The 20,857-nt window shown below is 39.2% G+C and overlaps 2 protein-coding genes across 2 annotated transcripts; both read right to left on the bottom strand.

Moving 5' to 3' along the window:
- Positions 1–471: 471 nt before the first annotated feature.
- tmem236 (transmembrane protein 236) lies at positions 472–6,254 on the bottom strand. The gene is made up of 4 exons (XM_080907006.1): positions 5,608–6,254; positions 4,949–5,021; positions 3,964–4,087; positions 472–1,729 (listed from the first exon to the last, which is right to left on the bottom strand). The coding sequence occupies exons 1-4, from the start codon at positions 5,859–5,861 to the stop codon at positions 1,101–1,103; spliced, it is 1,080 nt and encodes a 359-aa protein (XP_080763132.1). The 5' UTR covers positions 5,862–6,254; the 3' UTR covers positions 472–1,100.
- Positions 6,255–8,012: 1,758 nt separating this feature from the next.
- Positions 8,013–20,249, bottom strand: stam (signal transducing adaptor molecule (SH3 domain and ITAM motif) 1). Its single transcript, XM_080907283.1, has 14 exons — positions 19,878–20,249; positions 17,035–17,119; positions 16,795–16,870; positions 16,504–16,599; positions 16,232–16,378; positions 15,477–15,567; positions 15,019–15,214; positions 14,314–14,408; positions 13,495–13,583; positions 13,233–13,320; positions 13,023–13,077; positions 12,745–12,898; positions 12,384–12,505; positions 8,013–11,900 (listed from the first exon to the last, which is right to left on the bottom strand). Exons 1-14 carry the CDS (start codon positions 19,915–19,917, stop codon positions 11,669–11,671), a joined length of 1,566 nt encoding a protein of 521 aa, XP_080763409.1. The 5' UTR covers positions 19,918–20,249; the 3' UTR covers positions 8,013–11,668.
- Between the last annotated feature and the right edge of the window lie 608 nt (positions 20,250–20,857).

Raw genomic sequence — 20,857 nt, 5'->3', positions numbered from 1 at the left:
TACAGACAGTCAGTCATGCCCATGTTCACACCAGTAGTCACTTTAGGATCACCAATTAAGCAGCTATAAAACCAGCTCCTAGTTTAAATTTGGGAGATAAACACTCTCTTAAGCTTATGCTTAAAAATGTCATTATAGTTAGAGCTGGACTGAACCAATAGGCTTGGGCAGCTTGGGGGCTTCCCATGATGAACTTCTTTACTTGTCTATTTTAACTCTATTTTCACTTTTATATACCACTACTGTATTTAATGATTAGCAGTTATTACACTCTGGTGCTCTCTCCATAGTTTGCTTTTTGTCCTGTTTCACTTTGCTCTCTTCTCTTTCTCCTCACCTCCAACCAGGCAGATGGCCGCCCCGCCCTGAGCCTGGTTCTGCTGGAGGTTTCTTCCTGTTAAAAGGGAGTTTTATCTTCCCACTGTCGCCAAGTCCTTGTTCATAAGGGGTCATATATTTGTTGGGGTTTTTTCTATAATATTGGTCTTTACTTTACAATATAAAGTACCTTGGGTTGACTGTTTTGGGAATTGGGACTATATAAGTAAATTTGAATTGAAATGAATCTCTTTGGGCCTCACAATGAAAATTACACTTTGAATTCACTTCAGAATCATGTGTTCTTCATCTGATATAGCGCATCAAACCACTGTCAATCCACCTAACTTTGTCTCCTTTAACAAATAAATAAAATCAGATTAGCTTTGAAGTATTTACAGAATATACACCAGTGTCAACATAAAGGATTGTTTTTCAAGGTTTTATTCAAAAGAAATGTAAACAAATTTAGAGTTAAAATACAAAACTAAGCAGATAAACATTTGCACCAATAAATATATTTTAATCAAGATGAGAGTTGGCTTACTTTATACTTCCATCTGTACACCTGTTTTTTAAACAAAATTCGGAATGATTTTTGCACTTTGGTTTGAATGTCCTTTTAATGCATTAGAAGCCAGAAAAATTCAAACATGCTGCTCGCCATCATCAGCACCAGCATCTTGTTGATTTGATGCTGCTCTCCACACATGAAGACCAACTGTCGAAATACTCACAGTCCAAGTGGCTTTTTCATCAACAACAGAATGTGCCACTCCTCCTCAAAACAGGCTGTGATGTCTAAAAATTTTCAGCCTGGTCAGAAATGTGAAATAGATAAAAGCTAGGCTTACCAGGACATTTTTCAATGGGTATAAGAAGGGTGTTACAAAGCCAAACACAGCAATCAGAGCAACCCGCAAAACAAAGAAAGGGAAGTCCTGAAGAGCAAATCCAGCAGAAGACAACAAGGGGTTGTGAGGTGTGATAATCATACGAAGAGTAGAGAGGAAGGCGAGGATGTAGACTGGGAACACCCAGCCTGAGTAGAACACTGAGGGCAGTCCTGCCACTCTCACCATCTCCACAGTGTCAAACCAGAAAAGGAAACTATCCACAAATATTTCTGACCTTCCGTCCCTTTTCCACAGGATGCTCGGGCGACCCGAGTACGACAGAGGGCGTGAGGTTGAGGAGTACAAGTAGGCAGTGCTGGTGATTCGTGTTCTTGGTGGTGAGTTGGAAACATCGTGGAATCTGTTAGAGGGACTGCCATTTTTGGCCTCTGGTTGGCCTTGGGTCACACCGTTCTGGCCTTCTTCAGGATTCATCTGGCTTGATACGGTGGTCACTGGTTCCATGTGGGTGAGGACAGGGCCGGATATGTCAAAGTCTGAATCTAAGCTGTCTGCTATAAATGACAAAACCAAATTTTTCTGTATAAGTTAGGTTATCCGAAAGACTAGCTAATAACAAGAGAACTTGTCTTTTTTTTAAATCATTTTTTAAAAATAAGAGAAGAAAAATCATCTTTAGCATAGGTAACGACAATCATGTGACGGGGTAAGGTGGTTAGTGTTAGGGTTTACTGTAGACTGTAAGGTCCAGCTTCCATGAATCAGGCTTCTTACTGTACATTTAGCAGATACATGATTTGAATTTGGAGAATTTGTCATCTTGGTCAATGTTTTGTGCTCTTGTGTTCTCCAGCTGTTTAGGTGGGTTGTATTCACTGGTTAGAAAATGCACAGGAAGTCTATGACCAAAGTCCCAAAAACTTGACTCTGTTCATCTGGATGTAGAGTTTTCAGTGGTAGAAACATTTTCAAGTATCACTCATTCAAGTGTTTCTTCTGTCTCAGCTGACTGCAGGTTTCCCCAACCTTATAAATCGAGTCAAGTCACTTGGTGACGAAACATTTCTCCCACTGAAAATGCTATGTCTAGATAAACAGAATCAGGCACTGACGCAATGTAGCAGTGGTACAGGGATGTATTAGGGAGAGCTGGAAAATTTTGCAGCTGACTAAACAGCTAAATTAGGAAGGGTGTGTTTATTATCATCCTCTTTGGCTCTTGGCCAAGGCGGTTGGACTTTTTCTCCTCTCCTCTCCCCCTTATCTTCCCTGCTTAGCCTCTTGTATCCTTGTCTAGTCTTGTGTATTTTTGTATTACTTTTCCCTGGAACACTCTCTCACAGTCTGTTCTCAAAAACCTAAAGAGGAATTATGGATTTGATCATCTGGTCCCTGAATGCAATTGACACCCTTCTCTCAACGAGAAGTCTGGGCTCGGGTGAGCCTGAGTGCTGAAGATATCTACCTATTCGGAACCATGATAACAGGGTTCTTGCTGATCGGAGCTGGCTTGGCCCTGACTTATCGAAGATTAAAGAAAGTGGAATCGGCTGTTCAAAACCCCACAAGGCTGCCCGCTGGGATTGAATCAATGGGACTAATGGTGAGTTCTCAAAATTGGCTCATTGAGCGCAGCACGGATAAGATCTTGGAGAAGCTTACGGCTGCCGTGAACACTCAGAATAGACATCTGAGCGAAAATTGGATTACATCTTGGAGAAGTTCTCAGAATCTGCTCTTTGAGCACAAGAATGACAACATCACGGAGCGCAAGTTTGATAACATCATGGAGAAGCTCACGGCTCTCCAACAGGAGATTGAGAGACCAGTGTCGGACTGTTAGAACTGCTTTGAAATTCACATGAGTTGTTCGCACTAAAGTAAAAACCACCATCACTTCATGCGGCTACCACTTCGGCGCCAGCTGTGATCTCAAGGCTGGAGCTGAACAAAAACACCCTGATAACAGACTGTGCTTAGACTGTTCTTCCTATCCTACACAAGGCCACCTGGGTTGGCTGGAAGACTGTTTACTTAGCCTAGCAGGGCGAAGGACACTGTCTCAGCTGAACTCTGGACACACACACACACACACACCCATACACACTGATACACACTCATTCCCCCTCCCTTTCCAAACGCCTTCGATGCTTGTCCCCTCCCGGGGAAGATGGCGGTCGACTGGACCAGCGCAGACATGCTGCAGGACCGGATGCGCTGTCTACACTGGCTCTCTCTTACCCTTTACCCGCCCCTGTTGCTTGTCTTGTGTTTCTATGGTGTATTGATAGTCATGTGCTTTTGTGCTGAGGTGTTTTTTTCTGTTATCAAACTGTTCTCCCACTAGGAGCTCAGTCTGAGTGGAGTTTTTTTTCTCCTCCTCTCACCTCATGTTATGTATTTTTGTTGTTTTTTTTCCTATCAGCCTACCTCTCTGACATGTCTTCCCAATGTGATGTTTGTGTAAAGTTTGGTCAGAAGGTTCCTTTGTAAGTGCGCATGCGCCATTAGCGTGCTGCCTGCTGTAACCCTAATTTCCTTCGGGATTAATAAAGTATTCTGATTCTGATTCTGATTTGAAATCTGATGTGAGTGAAGTGACTGATATTTCTCTGAACTAGCTTGCAGTCTGTGCTGCTTTAATGAAATAACAAACCAATAAAATAAAGTGTTACAAATAAGCGCAAAAGGTCTATGGATTCAGTTAAATAACCACTCCCGCAGAAGATGAAATGTGACGCAAAAATATTCAATAATCATAAAAGATTTGGAAGAATTCAAGCCTTACATTTTCCCATGAGTTTGCAGGGTCGAATCCTCTCAATGATATCCACCCAGATGAGGAAGAAAAGCACCAGGGAAACTGGCAACTCAGAGAAACTGTCCAGTGTCTGTCCTCTGTCCACCTGCACCTGTGTTTTCACAATAATAGAAAATACTCATAAGTGGAACAATGAATGTATTCATTCATTGTTCCACTGGTAAAGGATGGTAAAGGATAAAGTGAGGGAAAAAAATGAAACTGAGAGTCTTTGTAACATTTGTCTCCAATGAGAAAGAAGCGCCTACATTCCAAGTTTTATGAACCCATTAGGATTTACTTCCCTATCCTTGCAGATTTACATCTTTACGCCCGTAAAATAAGAAACACTGGGTGAATAAATATGAGAAACATCTTTGTGTTTATTTATGTTCTTGTTGGAACAGCAATAAAATACTAAGTGACACAGTGTAATGTAGGAATAAAAATTCTTTTCTTTTTAGGGTCGGGGATAGCATCAAACCTTAAGTTAATGGACAACCTGTTGTTTTCACTATAGGTTACTGAATAGCTCAGAGGGAGGGCAGTCTTGTGACTGGGGACCTATTTTCCCTGCCAAAGTCCTTCTCACAAATTCTTTGACAATATGGCAAAAACAATAGGTGTACAAACATGTAGTATTTACTTCATTACTATATTATTACCTAATAAAGAATACAATACAACTGTACAAGAGTACAACTTCTTGCTACCTGTAGATTGACATTGAATAAGTAAACCTCAAGAGATCATGGTGAGTCCGTGAGAAGGGATGCTTTTCTTTCTCTGTGGTGCAGTGTAGCATGTCGCTGTTCACTCAGTGAATAATTATAGTGTCTTAATACTGTGGCCTCTAATGGACTGTTTACAACAAATTCTGTATGCCTCTTCAAGGACCCTGTCAGAGCATGACTGAACAAAACATCAACAAGTGCTCCTCAGTGACAAGATCAATCAGTCTTGGTGACATTACCTTGGAGCTGGCTATTAGGATAGCAAAGCACGGTAATGTGCACAGGATGAGATATGCCATTGCTGTTGGTCTCCTGAAAAAAACACAGCTTACATTTACATAATGATCATCCCATAATGAAGAGTAACTGTTCTTTTTTTAACAAGTGCATGAGTTTATATTTAGATTTTTAATTTGTGTTTGAAAAGACTTTGAAGCAGTCTTTCAGTTTTATGCAGCTTAATAATTCTAATCTATAACACAGCAGCTACACTCAATTACAGTTGTTATCTATGCTCACTTGGTTTATATTCCCTTTTGAGAGTAAGGGAAGACTTCATTTCTAAGGCATAAATATACTTACATGATCTAAAAGGTTGTATTATTAGGGGTAGCACTTAGTAGAGAAGAGTCATTAAACTAATAATTAATAGTTAAAATAGTTGATCTGTAATTTCAGTTGCAATAAATACTACCAAATGATGAGCTGTAATACCAGACAATTTAAGACTGTAGCAGCAAATCACAGAACTGAACTAAAGTTTACTCAGTAAACTCGACTTTTCACATTTAAGATGTGATTTATTCTTTTTTTTTTAAGGTTACACAGACTCGGTTTATGTTTATACACACAAAACGATAAGCTTGTCACTTATCACGTTCCAAAAGCCTCAACTCACCACTGCGTGACCTCTCTGATGAATCCCCGCTGCTTAATAGTCATATATCTGACAGGAGCCCACACCAGCAAGGTCACAGAGGTCACATAGGCGATAGAAGCCGCCACAACGAGCCAGTATGCTGTCTGATCCCGTCCTTTCACGTTGTATATGAGGCTGGCAAATCTCTCCATGATTACAAAGATGGGTACAATCAGTGCTGCAAACTGCAGCATCTCATACAGGATGAGCTTGACTTTCTTCCCCGAGGGCATGGTGCTGGATTACCAGTCGCTGATCTGAACTCAGAGCTTAAGACTTTAACAATCATCTCCTAAAAACGAGCCAGTGGAGACGCTGGACTCTGCACACTGACATTGCTTACACTGCACTGGAGGCTGTATTATTTTATTGCTGAGGTAATGAGGTGATCATGCTTGTCTTATTTTTTTTATGGGGGGTGACAAAGAAGAGATCTCCCATCCTATAATATCACAGGGGCAGATTACACCGAGCTATAATTGTACACACCTTCCAAAAAGGAATAGTGACATTTGTTTTTAAATGCCCATCGCAGGTGAATATGGAGGATTTTTAGGAATGTGTCATCCTGGATACTTGTGTAGTTTTGGAGAACCTCACTGCATTCCCTTATGCGAAGAGGAGATGTAGGTGGGATCCTAAAAGTGTTATCTTAAGATATTTGGTTGTTTGACCCATGTGTTGTTGTTTTTTTACAGTAATACACACATTGTTTGCAGATATAATTTTACAGTGAGTTGATGTTAAAATTTCAACCAGATAAACCTTTATAGTGAGCATAAACTATTCTTAATAGTTTCCTACTGCAGTTACAATCACAGTGACATGCTGAAAGGCTACATGCAGCAAGGCTACATGCAGCTTTGCTCAGACATGCTCAGATCTCCACCTGGTGGCAAGAAGAAGGATTTTCTAGGTTCTTGCTTTTCTCTAAAGAAAAATTACTTAGTTATGAAATACATTCTTGATATATAAAGCATTAACATTTGGAAAACCATGGATGGATTTGTGTGTGTGTGTGTGTGTGTGTGTGTGTGTGTGTGTGTGTGTGTGTGTGTAGCTGAAACGGAGGTATACCTTTCCATCGCTAAATTCCCAACCAGATAAAACTTAATTACTTCCTACTGCATTTAAAGAAGCCAGTTGTTGTGATTTGGCGCTGTATAAATAAAACTGAATTCAATTTAAAATCACAGTGACACGCTTACAGCCTTGCTTACACATACACCAAACTCCACCTAGTGGCAGGGAAGAGGACAATTTTCTAGTTTCTTACTGAAAGGAAATCAAACTATATAATCATTTAGTTTTTCCAAGTTTCTCAATCATGTAGGGATGATTGTAGGAGGGGTTTGGGGGGAGCTTAAGGAGTTTAAGTTTGGCTGGCCTGTCTTTGACTGGTGAGTATGATATGAATATAATATCCTGGGTGCTTGTGTAATTTTGGGAGAACTTCCTTGCATTGTGTTATGTTAAAGGCAGAGGGCATGTAGGACAGAGACTGTAAAATATTGTCTTACCTGTTGTAACAGATATGTCCATTATGTCTAATTTATATCAACCAAATAGGTATTTCTGCATGAGGAAAACTTAAGTCTCACAAACAGTAAACAATTAAACAAAATTGCTCAAAAACTTAACCATTAAAGCATCAATCATCACAGTATAAAAGTTAAACGTCAGTGACATCTTCTGTCCAGTTAGAAAGCATAACGTGTTGTTTCTTTTTCAGATCTGGCACATCTGCTTAGCATGAACCTGCTCTCATCTGTGAAGAGAACAGGGTGTCAGTGGTAAACACCAGTCAAGCTGCATGATGCTGAGCTGTGAGCATTGACCTATATGACACCCTGATGGAGTCTCTTTCATAAACCTGTTTGAGGTCATTTTCTAGAACTCTGGCAGCGCTCTTTTTCACACAAACAAATACCGGTCCTGCTGCTGGGTTTACACCCCCTCTCCTTCCCTGTTAAGCTCTCTTTGCAGTTGCAGGCCCATTTCCTGGTTTGTCCTCCACACTCTGGGAATTGCGCTGGGAGACACAGCAGTGCGCTGGGAGACTACCTGTGCAACCTGAACCAGCTGCAGCAAAACCAGAGAAAAATCAGTCAGCAGGGAGAGAGCAACAGTCTGCATCGACCACCTGCACAGTCTTTGCTGTTTTGGAGGGGTTATTTGGTCGTTGCCTAATCACTGCACCTGTTGTCACACTGAGTCACACCAAAGCAGGTGAAACTGATTCATGGTGGTTTATACTTCTTAACATGACGGACGGATCATCCTATAAATAACGCAGACTGTGTGTGTCATACTGTGATAATCAGGACTACTCTTACTTGCATAAATATATGAACACAATATCAAGCCAAGTGAAGTCATTAGTATTCTGTACATTTGGCCTGGTTTTATTGTGAATACCAATTAATAAGTATGGTTAAAAGAATACATACAAACAGCAGGGTACACCTTTAGACGGAACCTTTACAATAATGTTGCTTTAAAACTAAAAAAAAAAAAATGGCAGCATCTCAGTCCTGTACAAAACAAAAAAAAACACATCAGGTTACAGTCCAACTCTGGGGGTGCAACAAGATGTGACATTTGGATGATACGTGACAATAAACTGGCTCCTATGGTCCCAGAACAGCTGCTACTTTGATATTTTTAACCCTCTTTGAACAAACAGATTAATTTTCCATTTCGCTCCTGATTTTAGTTGAAGGCAACAAAACAAAGAAACAAAAAATATTCCTCATCTTTCTAGCGCTCAATTAAGGAACTGGAGGTACAGAGCTTAAAACAAGTCGGTTTGTAATCTCACAGTGGTGTCGAGAAGTAGGAAGTTTGAAACATAGTACCTCCTGAAAAACTTAAACGACACCAATTTGTTAGATCAACACACTAATTTCACCAGAAATTGAACAATTCTTAATAATTCCTTCATGTAACATCATTTGATGTCAAATACAACAGATAAATTAGTTTCCTTTTTTATAGTCCAGTCAGTTTTTGTAAACATGAACTCTTTCCCAAAGGCTTTGTCCGAGTAGAAGCAATATAAATTACATAAATATGAAGAATAAGGTGAATACGGTAGGATATGAGGAGCAGACCTGTACATTTGATCTTGAATGACTTACATAGCGCTAACTGTTTAGCTTAGGGAGACTTTGGTAAAGAGCCGTTTACAAATCCTGACTCTGAATATTCAGAATCAGAGACACCTTCAGGTAGAATCTGTATTAGTGTTAACGGACAGGTTTGAAAAGCATGGAGGGGTTCAGTCAGCTTTTACATTATCATTTGAGCCTACAGTACATCAAGCATGTATCAAACACAGAGAGAAATGTCCATGTTCTTGTGTAAGCAATTAAATATACAACTAAGTTAGACAGAATATTACATATCCTGATCTATTCTCTGAATACATACATCCTTCACTGCTTCTCCATTTAAAATATCTTAACAATAATCAAAACATGAATTAAAACGTACTACAAAAAGAAAAAAAATAAGCATTTATTTTTCCAACACTAACTAAAGAAATGCTTTAAAGACACTGGGGAGACACTGGGGCTCTCCCACTTAGTAGCCAAGTCTGTGGTGCGGGTTTGCTAACACAGCCCCTGATGGGTACAAAGCAAAGCCATCAAAAAAGATGCGTAACCGCCCGATTTAAAAGGAAAACTCTGCAGTATGAATTAAGCAGTCAGTCTTGTTTCTTTGAGAGGAAAAAAAACAATGCAAAAAGAATAGAAATAAAGAAATATACCATTTTGTTTTCAGACACTTTTTCCCTGCAACCACTTTGTGCTCTTTGGCTCGACACCTTTCAACACATCTGGAAAATCCCGACTGCAGAGTTCGCCTTTAAGGCTGAGAGAAACAGCCGGAGCTGTGCTAGCATACAGCTCCACCCATGAGGTCATCATGTGGCTTCACTACTAGTTCAGTACAGTATATACAAGAGTTATGTGCATGCTTCAGTTCCTCTACTTTCTTTTCTCTCCAAAAACAAAGTGGCTTCAGTTTTCAGTACTTCTAAAATTTGACAACATATACAGAATGTAAGAGTATCCTGATGTTTTCAGCAGACCAAAAGTCCTTTAATTAAAAAAAAAGAAGAAGAAGAAGAAAAAAAGTTGACACCCCTTTCTGAGACATGATTAGAACTATAGTTTGTTTAAGTGGGTGAGAAAGCTGTGGGACACTGTCATTTTATTTCTATGTCAGTGTGTGAATGAAGGAAAATGATCACACACTACTACAGGATACGTGAACCAAGTAGTGCAGCTGTGTCTGTATGTGCATTCGCTGCTGTATGACAGCCTGTAGTGTGCATCGTGTGTGTGCAGTCTCAGTGTGTGTACTGAGGGTGGTGTGAAGCTGTGTGTTTGTGTGTGTGTGCATATATTTCACACTTGATCAAATAGTAATTGCATTTTTTTAAATAGCTAGCTAGAAGTGGGAAACTGACATTTCTTCTTCTTATTTTTAAGTTGTTGTGTAAGAACTATTAAATTTAATAATACAGGAAAAAAAACAAAACTAATGGCATATTCTGAAGTCAAGCTTCAGCATTAAATATTGGAAGAGAGAATCTAATATTTAAAGAGTATTTGTTTTGCTGAAAAACAACCCTTTTATGCATGCAAATTTAACTCCATATGTACTAAAAAACAACTTCTTAGCACCAAAGTTTTAGTTTTTCTTCTAGGAACTAATTGGAAAAAAATGTTTTGTAACTCAGTGTTGCCATAATTGTTCAATAGTCTGAAATAAATACAAAGCAATTAATGCCATAATGGTTTTGCATGTGACAAGAAAAAATTTGAATGCATGTATTGCTATCAAATCTAGATTTGAAGTGATCGGGCTTGAGAGATGGAAACTGAAAGCCGCTCCATACTTTTATATCTGTGACTCAGTGTAGTGTGAGCTCTTTAAATAAATCCCCATGATCACTTCTTTACTGGTAAGAGAAGCAGAACTGTGTATTTAAAGCTGGAGTGTGGGACCTTTGCATAAAAATGAATGTCTGCTATAGTCAAGGCTATTAGCACCTGATAAAACTCTCTAAACTTTGCAGTTTATTGAAGTTTGAAATGTGAGATGTGTGGCGAAATAGCCAGAGCTAAACTTTGGGAGCTATGCAGTTGGAGTTGGGCTAGACGTATGGCAGATAGAAACTGAATCCTTAGTAGATTTACGCTTCTAATTTCTTTGAATACTCTGGATGAAAAAAAGAAAAGAGTTCACCAGTCAGATGAGAGACTAAGATCTAAAAAAGAAAGATGCGATCTTTCTGGCTATCTGAATAGTTGTTTAAAAAGAAAAGAAAGTTTATCCAACTATTTCTTTTCCTAAAATACATTGTTCCCTTATTTTACTAGCACCTGGTAGGATGTAGTGTCTACTACCACCAGAAGATGATGGGACTGCACCTAGAAACTGTTTGCAAGCCAAAAATCACATAACCAACAAAATCAAACAAAAACAGAAGAATAAAGACTCGCATCTAGTTGGCATCAGGCTTGTAGAGTGTTTCGTATTGTGAGATTTGATGCTTGTATAAACAAGAGAAACACGGAAAGCCAACAACAATGAACACTCTCCAACTCCTTCAAAAAATAAATGGAAGTCCAGTGTAAACTCCGCCATATAAAAGTAGCATGTCAAACGTCTGCTAGACATATGCGCAGTCATTTGACAGCAGCATGAATCTTCAAATAACAGGTTAATGCTTTCCAGTGAAAATCAAATAATATTTTTGTTTAATTACTCTGACTGCCAGAGGAAGGAAATTAAAGTTCTGCACTGCAGCTTTGACTGTATATCGGCTGAATACAACAGAAAACATGCCAATGTTAGTTTACTCTGTTTAAATTGTGTTTTAATTGATCTGGTGTCAACTTATGCAATAAAAACACATTTTCAACTATAACTATTTGATCAGGTCTGTTTTTTTGTGAGTGTGTGGTTGTGTCTGTATGTAAGAGTGCATATGTGCCTGTGAGGATATCAGTGAGCTCCGGTGGCCCTATAACAATGCTTTCTCTGAGAAGGGGGCCTGTGGGACATCTGTGGAGGGTGCTATGCTCACGCCAGAGGCAGCGCTGTAGTTTGCAGTCTGCGTCATGCCTGCGGGAGTTGTGCATGGTGCTGGGCCAGGGTTGCTGGCTGGATTCTGGTAGGACTGAACATCTGCTGGTGCCATGCCGCCTGGAGCTGCAGTGTACACAGGCGGCTGGCCCATGTACATATGAACGTCACTGTGAAAAGAATGATGGGGAAAAAGTGAATATTATACTACATCAAGTTATTTTAACACTAGTAAACCTCTGTCTGTTTAAGAGTAGAACTGTTGTGGTGTGTAAGGAATTGCTCAATGGTGAGAAATTACTGCTTTCAATTTCAAGTACAGCAAATACTTTGATTTAAAATGTGGAAACCAAGATTCAATTTCAATGAGGAAAAACCAGAAGTTGTTCAGGTATTTAAGAAGGCTTCGTCTATAACGCTGGAACAAGTGAAAGCCTGGTTCTGCAGCTGAGTAACAGCCTCTGATACCAGCGGAAAATTTACCATATGTAAAAATAACTTAAAGAATAAGTGAAACGTGAATTTAATTAAGCATTTAAATGTATTTGCCATTTTTCATCTCACATAAAAGAGAGGAGATAAACAGCGGAAACTGATAATCTTAGTATTTGTACTGTGTGCTGTAGCAGGACCGTGGGTAACCTCAAACTCACCTGGGAACTGGTTGACCAGGAATGGGAGTTCCAGGAGGAAGTTGCTCCATAGGAACGGTATAGCCTTGCACCCCAGCACTGCTCATGGCATATGAACCTGATGCAGGCTGACCAGGGTAGACCTGTGGTGACAAATATAAACATAAAGTAAATATTAATATTCAATCAGCTTTAAAGTCCTTGAAAAAATGACAACACCTAATGTTGTCTGTGTAGATTCTCAATCATTCAGGTTCATGGTAATCTATCTTTTCTTTCCAAGCGTCTTAGACTTCCCAGTGTTGGTATTTCCCTTTCAGAATGTAGCTGCTTCTCAAATTTAAAAAAAAAAAAAAAAAAAAGAAGTTTGTATTGACTTCACCTGTTGTGCGGCGCTGGCAGGCTGCTGCATGTAATACTGTTGGCTCTGCAGCTTGGCATACATGGCATAGACGGGATCTTCATTCATCAGCTTGGCATATAAAGACAGCGCTTCCATCACCTTCACGTTCAGCTCTGACAGTTCCGAGTGCTTCCTGGTGATACAAACAATCAGCAGTCCATATCTTGTCAAACACCTTCTGCATGTTATTCGCTTCTGCTGAGCTTACAATGTTCTGAATTTCTATGAATAAAGCACGCCACATCAACACAATGTACCTGTCAATATCCTCCAACTTCTGATCAATGAGGGGCCCCATTTGATTGCAGGCACCTGATGAAAAAATTGTTTAAATCTCTTTCTTTGGCTGACAGAAATCCACCTTTTCCAAAATGCAGCATGTGTACAATGTTATTAAATAGTTTTCTTTCACTTCCATATACTCATATTTTGCATAAGAAATTAATAAATAAGTGAATGAAAATTACCTTCAAGCTGTAATAATTCAACACTGTCAGACTGGTTGTCTGTTGGATCCGCACTTTGAATCATTTGCAGTAACTGGTCCATTTTGTCCTGAGAAGATGTGATAAGTATCGGATAGATGTGAGATCATTTCACAACTTAATCCAGAAGTAATAAAGTTTTTTATCTTATACTGGAAGAGATTTTTTTATTTACTGTAGAAACTTGTGACCTTAATAAATCTGAATGATCTGAGTAAGAAAGCGCACACAGCAAAGCACTCACCTCGTCTATGTACACTGGCTCCTGTTCGGGCTCTATGGTCTCTACCTGAATGTCCTCACTGAACTGTACTGTCTTTTTCTCCGTCTTCACTGTGGGTTTTCAAGTAGCCGTAGATGCAGCAGGAGAAAAACAACACAACAGTGGCAGTGGTCAGCAACGCAAACGTAAGAGATAAGAACAAACTAACTTGATCGCCTGTAATGCTCTGATAGAAGCATGCAGCACAGGAACAGATATCAGATAAAAATAGAAGTTACGAGCTGATAAAAGTTTTTCTTTAACTCGAATTACAAGAAACGGTGGCACACAGCATGAAGGCAGTAGAAGTGCAACAGCATGATGTACATACCCAGTATGCAAACCCACAGAATCAACAATATGACAAAGCCATACAATTAGCAAGCAATAACAACAAAGGTTATCTTAACCAACAAAAAGTGGATGTGATGAAAAAGCCAGAAAACTCCCAAGAATAAATTTTTAAGACTACACATTTCTGTGGAAACAATGAATTAGATAGAACAGAGCATCAAGATACCAACATATGAATATGAATGTTGCATTTCAGAGGGCTCTGTAATTATACCAGAAAAAGATTTGGTACATAAGAAAAGATTATCAGCAGGAGAAAGTGCTGATCACACACTGCTTGAACTCCTTCCCAGAAATTTAGGCAGTGTTATTTTTTCAGTACCTATTTTGTGTCTCTTACTGCACTCTGCTCTCTGGATATCACACTCCCAGATCTATAAAGCAATGCTGCTAATGGACTAAATGGGCTCCCAAAGAAACAGCAATGATTCAAGTGTGTGTACTCACTCATCTCAGGCTCTGCAGTGAGATCAGCAGTGACAAAGTTGGAGGGAAACAGCCCCACCCCCTGATATGTTTCCCCTTTCCACCAGTTTGGGTCACTGGGAGAAAGAAAACAAAAAGCCCATTCAATTATGAGAAAAATGTTGCCTTTAGTAATTGAATTTAATCAAGCACCAAATCCACACTTTAAGCTTAAATTTCAAAACTTACATTTAACTACTGATTTTATCTACTGTTCTGATTTTATCTGTTTTGATTTTATATACTGTTTTGTTTGTTTGTTTGTTTGTTTGTTTGTTTGTTTGTTTGTTAATTAGTTAGTTTATTTGCTTGTTTTAATCAATTTTAAATCATGCTTTTTATTTGTTCTTGTTTCTAATGTCTCTGTAAAGCACTTTGAATCACCTTGTTGTTGAATTGTGCTATACAAATAAACTTGCCTTGCCTTGCCTTAATAATTTCATTGGCATTTTACAAAGTCATTTCCAGACCTCTTTAAAGCATGAATACATAGATGTGATGTTTAAAACGTATTTTTCTTTTGAGTTCATGGATTCTGTGCTTTTCTAAAGAGCATTTCAAAAAGGCTTCAAAGAGAACAGCCATCCAAATTAGAACGCAACATAGGCCTGGGAAATCTGCTCACTATTATATACTGAAAGTCCTGGTTTGTTGTGTGCTCTTGATTATATTTGTGTAAATGTTCACCTATCGTCCAGGATAGTGATGATTTCTCCCGACTTAAAGGTGAGCTCATTGTCCTCTGCAGCCTCAAAATCGTAGATGGCACGGACTTTTCTGCCGTCAGACTTGTGTGAGGAGAGCAGGGTGGAGGTGTTTGGGTAAAGACTCGACATTGAGGTCTGCGGTTGCTGACGCTGCTCCTTCAGAGACAACTCGATAGCTGCACACAAGAGAGATAATAAGATAATCACAAGAGTGTGATTGTGTGTTTGCCCTTGAAAACCTTGTGGAACATCTGCAATTCATTAATCCACAATAACAGGGGGAGTTTTTCAAAGCCAATAAACAACAGTTAAAATGTGTTTAATGAACATGCTTCTAATGCACTTCTATGTGTGTCTGAATACTAAAAAGAGTCTTTATACAAGAGTCCTTTACAAAAACTGTGCACTGCTCTGATTATCTGATAGAGTCCTCTTTACCTTTGGCCAAATCCTCCTCTTCTTTTTTGTTTGTTGATGTGGAGGGATCCTTTGCCACTAAAGCTGGGCTTGCTTTTGCTTGCTCAGCAGCCTGTGAAGACAATAATCATGTGCTTCACATAAATAATGACTCAAAAGAATAAAAGAACGGGGATGGATTTTGAGCAAACCAAGAGAGATACTAGCATTACAAATAGAATGAGCCAGAACTTAAAATTCTGATCTTAACCACTAGCGCTGCAACGATTCGTCGGCATAATTGATGACATAGACTATAAAAACACGTCGACGTGGAATTTTAAAGGATTTCCCAGAAAACAAAGTTGAATGCAGACTGTCAAAGCAGAGCTTTTCCTTCCACAGCAGCACGACTGCAGTGCACCAGAATGTAAAACGTCAGCAATCTGGAGCTGTGACGTCAACTCTGAGTGGGTCAGTTTTAGAGAGTTAAGTTAGTGTGTCGCTTTGATACCTTGTTTATATTAATGTTTTTACAGGAATGTTTATGTTAGCTTACCTGTCGTAAGGTAAAGATGATGCTTGCTGAGCGAACATCATTTCAGTTTTGTTAGCTAATGAGTGAAATGCGATAGTAAAGCATTAAACAGGAGTCGCTACACTGTTTCCTAGTTTTTGTTTTTCTCACATTAATATTAGCGTTTATTCTGAACAGTAAACATTTTCCAACTTACGTCAGGTATGTATCCACTGCAATTGTGGGGGTGGGGTATAAACCACCATACTCATATACCAACCTGGGAGCCCACAGCAGGGAACGTGACACCCTGTTCCCGTAAATTCTTGATCATTGCTGAGATCAGGCTGAGCTGCGGATCATTGCGGAAGTCTTCCGCCCACTCCACCATCAGGGCCTTCAGCTTCTCGCAGACTTTGGGGTGGCCCTGGAGAACACGCATTAAAGCATTTTATGCCAACACGGATCAAAAGTGAACCTTTTTGAAGAAATCCCACATAGTTAATGTGGCTTATTTGGACAACACACAAGAAAGTGAAATTTACCACACACCTTGTTTAAGACATTACTGACTTCACTGGCAAACTCTCTGGAGCACACCTCCAAGTGGAAAATTTTCCCACAGTTTGAGACACAGGCACCGAGAAGCTGCGAAGACAAAGTGTACATCCTCTTCATGAACCTCATGAAGTAAGTAAACACCTGAAATACTTTTGACATACGTAATTTATCACTTATAAAAGAGTAAATGTGGTTACTTTATTAGCTTATAGCTTAGTGTCATTTAAGAAATAAGTTATCAAACATAAACAAAACATGGCTGTTTGTTAAGAGTCTGCTTACAGTCAGTGCCTGCATGGCTACGTGAGGGTCCTTGTGGTTCACTCTTCTCATTATAGAGCGGAGGCATTCTTTGGGCCTGGAACAGAACAGCACAACTCAAAGGTTTGAGAAGGTTAAGCTATATTAAGCTCTTCTTTTAAACTTCTTTAGACTTCCTTGAATATATATTCTAATGATCCAAAACTCAAAAATATAAAAGAAATGTGTTGGTATGCCTCAGAATGAGGAAAGTTAACTGACCCAGTGCGTGACTGCCCTATCTTGTCACATATGTCCAGAATGAGGCCCCAGTCCTCAGCAGTGTTCATCTCACTGGTTGCTTTCTCTGCAGGAAAGAAGAACACCAACCGGCGTGAGAAGAAGTCTTTACAGCAAAAGCATATTTTTTCTGCATGACTGTATTTAGAGATGGGAAAGAAGAGACATGGGAATTCTGTAGAGGAGTAATAAAGCTACTGTAATCCTACAAAAAAAAAAAAAAGAATCACTGTTGTAAACGGTCCGTGAGAATCCTCTTTTCATGATCATGTTTGGTATTGAGAAATCAAAACAACAAGATTACTATGTTCCTCTACACATAAGCATAAACATGATGAGATACAAAGGGCTGACAATATATGAGAAGTGCCCCATCAACACTACCGCACTACAGTGAACACAATCTAACAGCTCATGATCTGCGAAGACTTCACCTGAAGTTTATCTAAGGATCAGTGCATTTCAATCAGCAGTGGGTTCTATTTGCCACTTAAGAATTGTGTTTTTGGGGTTTTCCTTCCAAATGAAATGGTTAGTCTTGCATCTACTCTGTGTGTTTGACTCCTCTGGTCTTGGAAGCAGCTTCATGTTTTACCAAGTACCACTTGTGCAATTTTGAGCAGATAAGGTGTTTAACAAGAACATTTTAGATTTAGATTAAACAGATGTTAAAATGCTTTGTCTGACAACATTTTAACATCTTCTTGAATGTTGTGCCAATAATATTTAGCCAATAATAAACATCAGTCAGTGGCATCACATAGCAATCAACAGCGCTGATTTTTCAGGGTTGCAGTTGGGCTGGAGTCTATCCCAGCTGTCATAGAGCAAGAGTCTAAGTTAGCCCTGGACAGGGTCCCAGTCTATTACAGAGCTAAGTGTATTCCAAGTATAAACATAGGAATGGAAATAAGATGTGTAAATAGCTGACATTGCTTTCTAACATGAGTCATCAGTTGCTGTTACTGGGAAGTAGAAGAAATAATTGGGAAGTAATAAGTACATTAAAAAGTGTTTTGTTTTGTTTTTGCTTCTTTTGCTCTTGACAAAAGAAGCATTAGAAAAATATACCCTAAATATACCCTAAACAAGATTGGAAGTATTAGAGATGGACAGAAAGCCAAAATTCATTATCCTTGTTATGTGGCACCCAGTTTTATCTACCTGCCACACCTGACTGTGTTCAAACCATAAAGAACCTCTTTGAATGTTTGGAAGATCTGGAATCACAGATGTAAAAAACAAAAACAAACCCTTAAACTAAAGAAAGAAACTAAGAAAAACTGAAGTTATTTTATTCAGACCCCCAAGCTACACAACCATCCTCAGTGAGGCAGATAGTCCTTTAACCAGACAATCTTTGTGTTTTTATGAGACATTCCGTGAATTTTAGCAATCAAAGGAATGTTGTGAAGGAGAGCTTTTACCAAGTGAAAACCACTGCTAGAGCCAGTTCTGTTATCCAAGCCTTTACCAAATCTCACCTGGTCTAATGCAATTCTCTGTATATAGGATTGCCCAATTCCACGCTTTCCAGTTGGTTCAAAACGCAGCTGATTGACTCTTGTACAAAGAAAAGATAGCTCATCGCTCCTGTTTTAGTTGAACTGCATTGGCTGTCTGTGAAGTTTCCAATAAATGAGTTTCACAACAGATATTTTTTTTGTCTGTAGGTCACCAACTCATTATCCCAACAACTTCTCTCAGTGCCCCTTACTTGACTGAAAGCTAAAGGCAACCAGGCAAATGTGGTTACTGCCACTGGCTCTGGAATAATCTGCTTCCCCAAATAAGAATCTGATCAACAGCTGATGATTTAAATCAGCTCTAAAGATTTATTTACACTTGCTTTAATTAAGTCTGAGGTCCCTCATGGTTTGATCACACTCACTGCAAATGTCTTTTTTCCACCCGTTTTAGTTGACTAGTAATGTTTTTTATTCTTATTTCTGACGTTTTTTTCCACTTATTATTTTTCATTATGTTGACTGACTATGTGAGCCTGTAAAGCACTTTGGCTGCTGTCATGTCATACAAAACAGTATAGTGAAGTAACAGATGCTCACAACAGTAGTAAAAGCCAGGAACAGAAGAGCACGATCAGTTAAAGGCTGGTTTGTTTTATAAAAACAGCATTTACTGCTGGGTTTGGGCTTGAGGCTGTGTATGGGGCTGTGCAAGTGAACGGTGTTGTGTATTTTTCATCTATATGAAAACTACACGCTCTACATGAAAATTAGGTGGCTAACCACTCGACAAAGATCAAAGAGACGACAGGAAATACAGCGATACTCTGTGGTTTCCCATAGCTCCGCATCCTCTTTCACTTCCACTCACTGTGAGAGGTCAAGCACATAATTGTGGTTAGTTAACAGAAGATGGGATACATAAAGGTAGCCAGTGATATGGCTTGCTAACTCAATTCAGTGATCCGATGACAAGCCTGTGTCTCCGCCTTCATTAAGAGTTGGCCTGACTTAAATAATACACGTAATACATCTCGAGAATAACATCACCAGTTTAGGATGCTTTCGCCAAACGGTCACTTGCTGTTTGCTAGCTAAATATACACATAGGATAGGGGAGCAAGCTAGCCATCTATGCTCCTCAAAAACAAGCAAAACAGACATCAAAATTAATATCATGGGCTTCAGGTTGTCAGTTTACACAACCTACAGTATGTACCAAACGTTACCCATATACCAATAATATATATCCAGTGGCTAAGTGAAATGTTGCCCACAGCTGGAGAACACAAACAAAGCTGTTTGGTCACAGCTACTTAGCTAGCCTGCTAATAACAGCCTCCAGTTGTGATTACTCACCAACATCTTGGTCAAAGGGGTTAGTCGTGAAGAGAGGCATCGCTTGGTGTATAGACGACAACAGATTTCGCCTTTCCCAGATATTTTCTTTCCCTCTTTTTTCTTATTTCATACAATACAAATGCATAGTAACGACAACCTAATGGGTATCAAAGGCAGCTAACTGATTCTTTTCACACAGTCACTCCTTCGCCAGACGGCAACAAGCAGGGCATTCTGGGTAATCGAAGGAGCCCTCACTGTATTTAATAAACGGTTATAAGCTTCTACAGTTTAACACTCCCTGTCGGACTACTGTTCATCCCTGTGTGCTGTCTGCAAACTAGAGAGAATGAATCATAAGTCACCAATTGTCCTTGGCATAGAAAAAAATAACATGTCATCGTCAGGTGATGTCGATCACGTGACAAAATGTGACTGTGAGGCTGCAGCGCGTGAAAATGAGTAACACATAAAGACTTTAATCTTGTAGTTAAGAGGATTTGTGTGGCGTAAGTGAAGCAATAAATGAGTAATTACTAATTTAAGTAATTAACAGTGGTCTAAACTAAACTACATTAACCAATATGTAATTCTAGCACAGATGACATTAACTGCTTGATGTCTACAAACCTTTTAAAATTGAACAGAGACAAGAAAGAAATATTTGAGATATTTATCCAGTTATATTACTGGATATATTATCAGTTTAAAGCAGCGGCATCCAGAATCCCTACACAGAAACAGAAACTTTATCAAATTACCCCAATATTGAAGTCTTCACTGGGTCCTGGTTCCTCCCAGGATTACGTTTAAAATCTCTGTTAGTTCATAGAACTCTCAGTGGTTTGCTCTTCAAGTACATCTCTGACTTGCTCAGTAAGACCAAGTGGACCTCTCTAGAGAGGTGCAAATCTTTTAACTATTCCCTGAGTTGGACCTAAATGCGCTGAGGGTGCTTTGCATCACTGTTGTCTTGTCCTTTGGACCAAGATGCCTAA

Source organism: Rhamphochromis sp. 'chilingali' (assembly GCF_963969265.1).
Source record: "Rhamphochromis sp. 'chilingali' genome assembly, chromosome: 16".
Classification (NCBI taxonomy): domain Eukaryota; kingdom Metazoa; phylum Chordata; class Actinopteri; order Cichliformes; family Cichlidae; genus Rhamphochromis; species Rhamphochromis sp. 'chilingali'.
The sequence above is the reverse complement of the archived record's forward strand: the minus strand, read 5'-3'. Positions and strand labels throughout refer to the sequence as shown.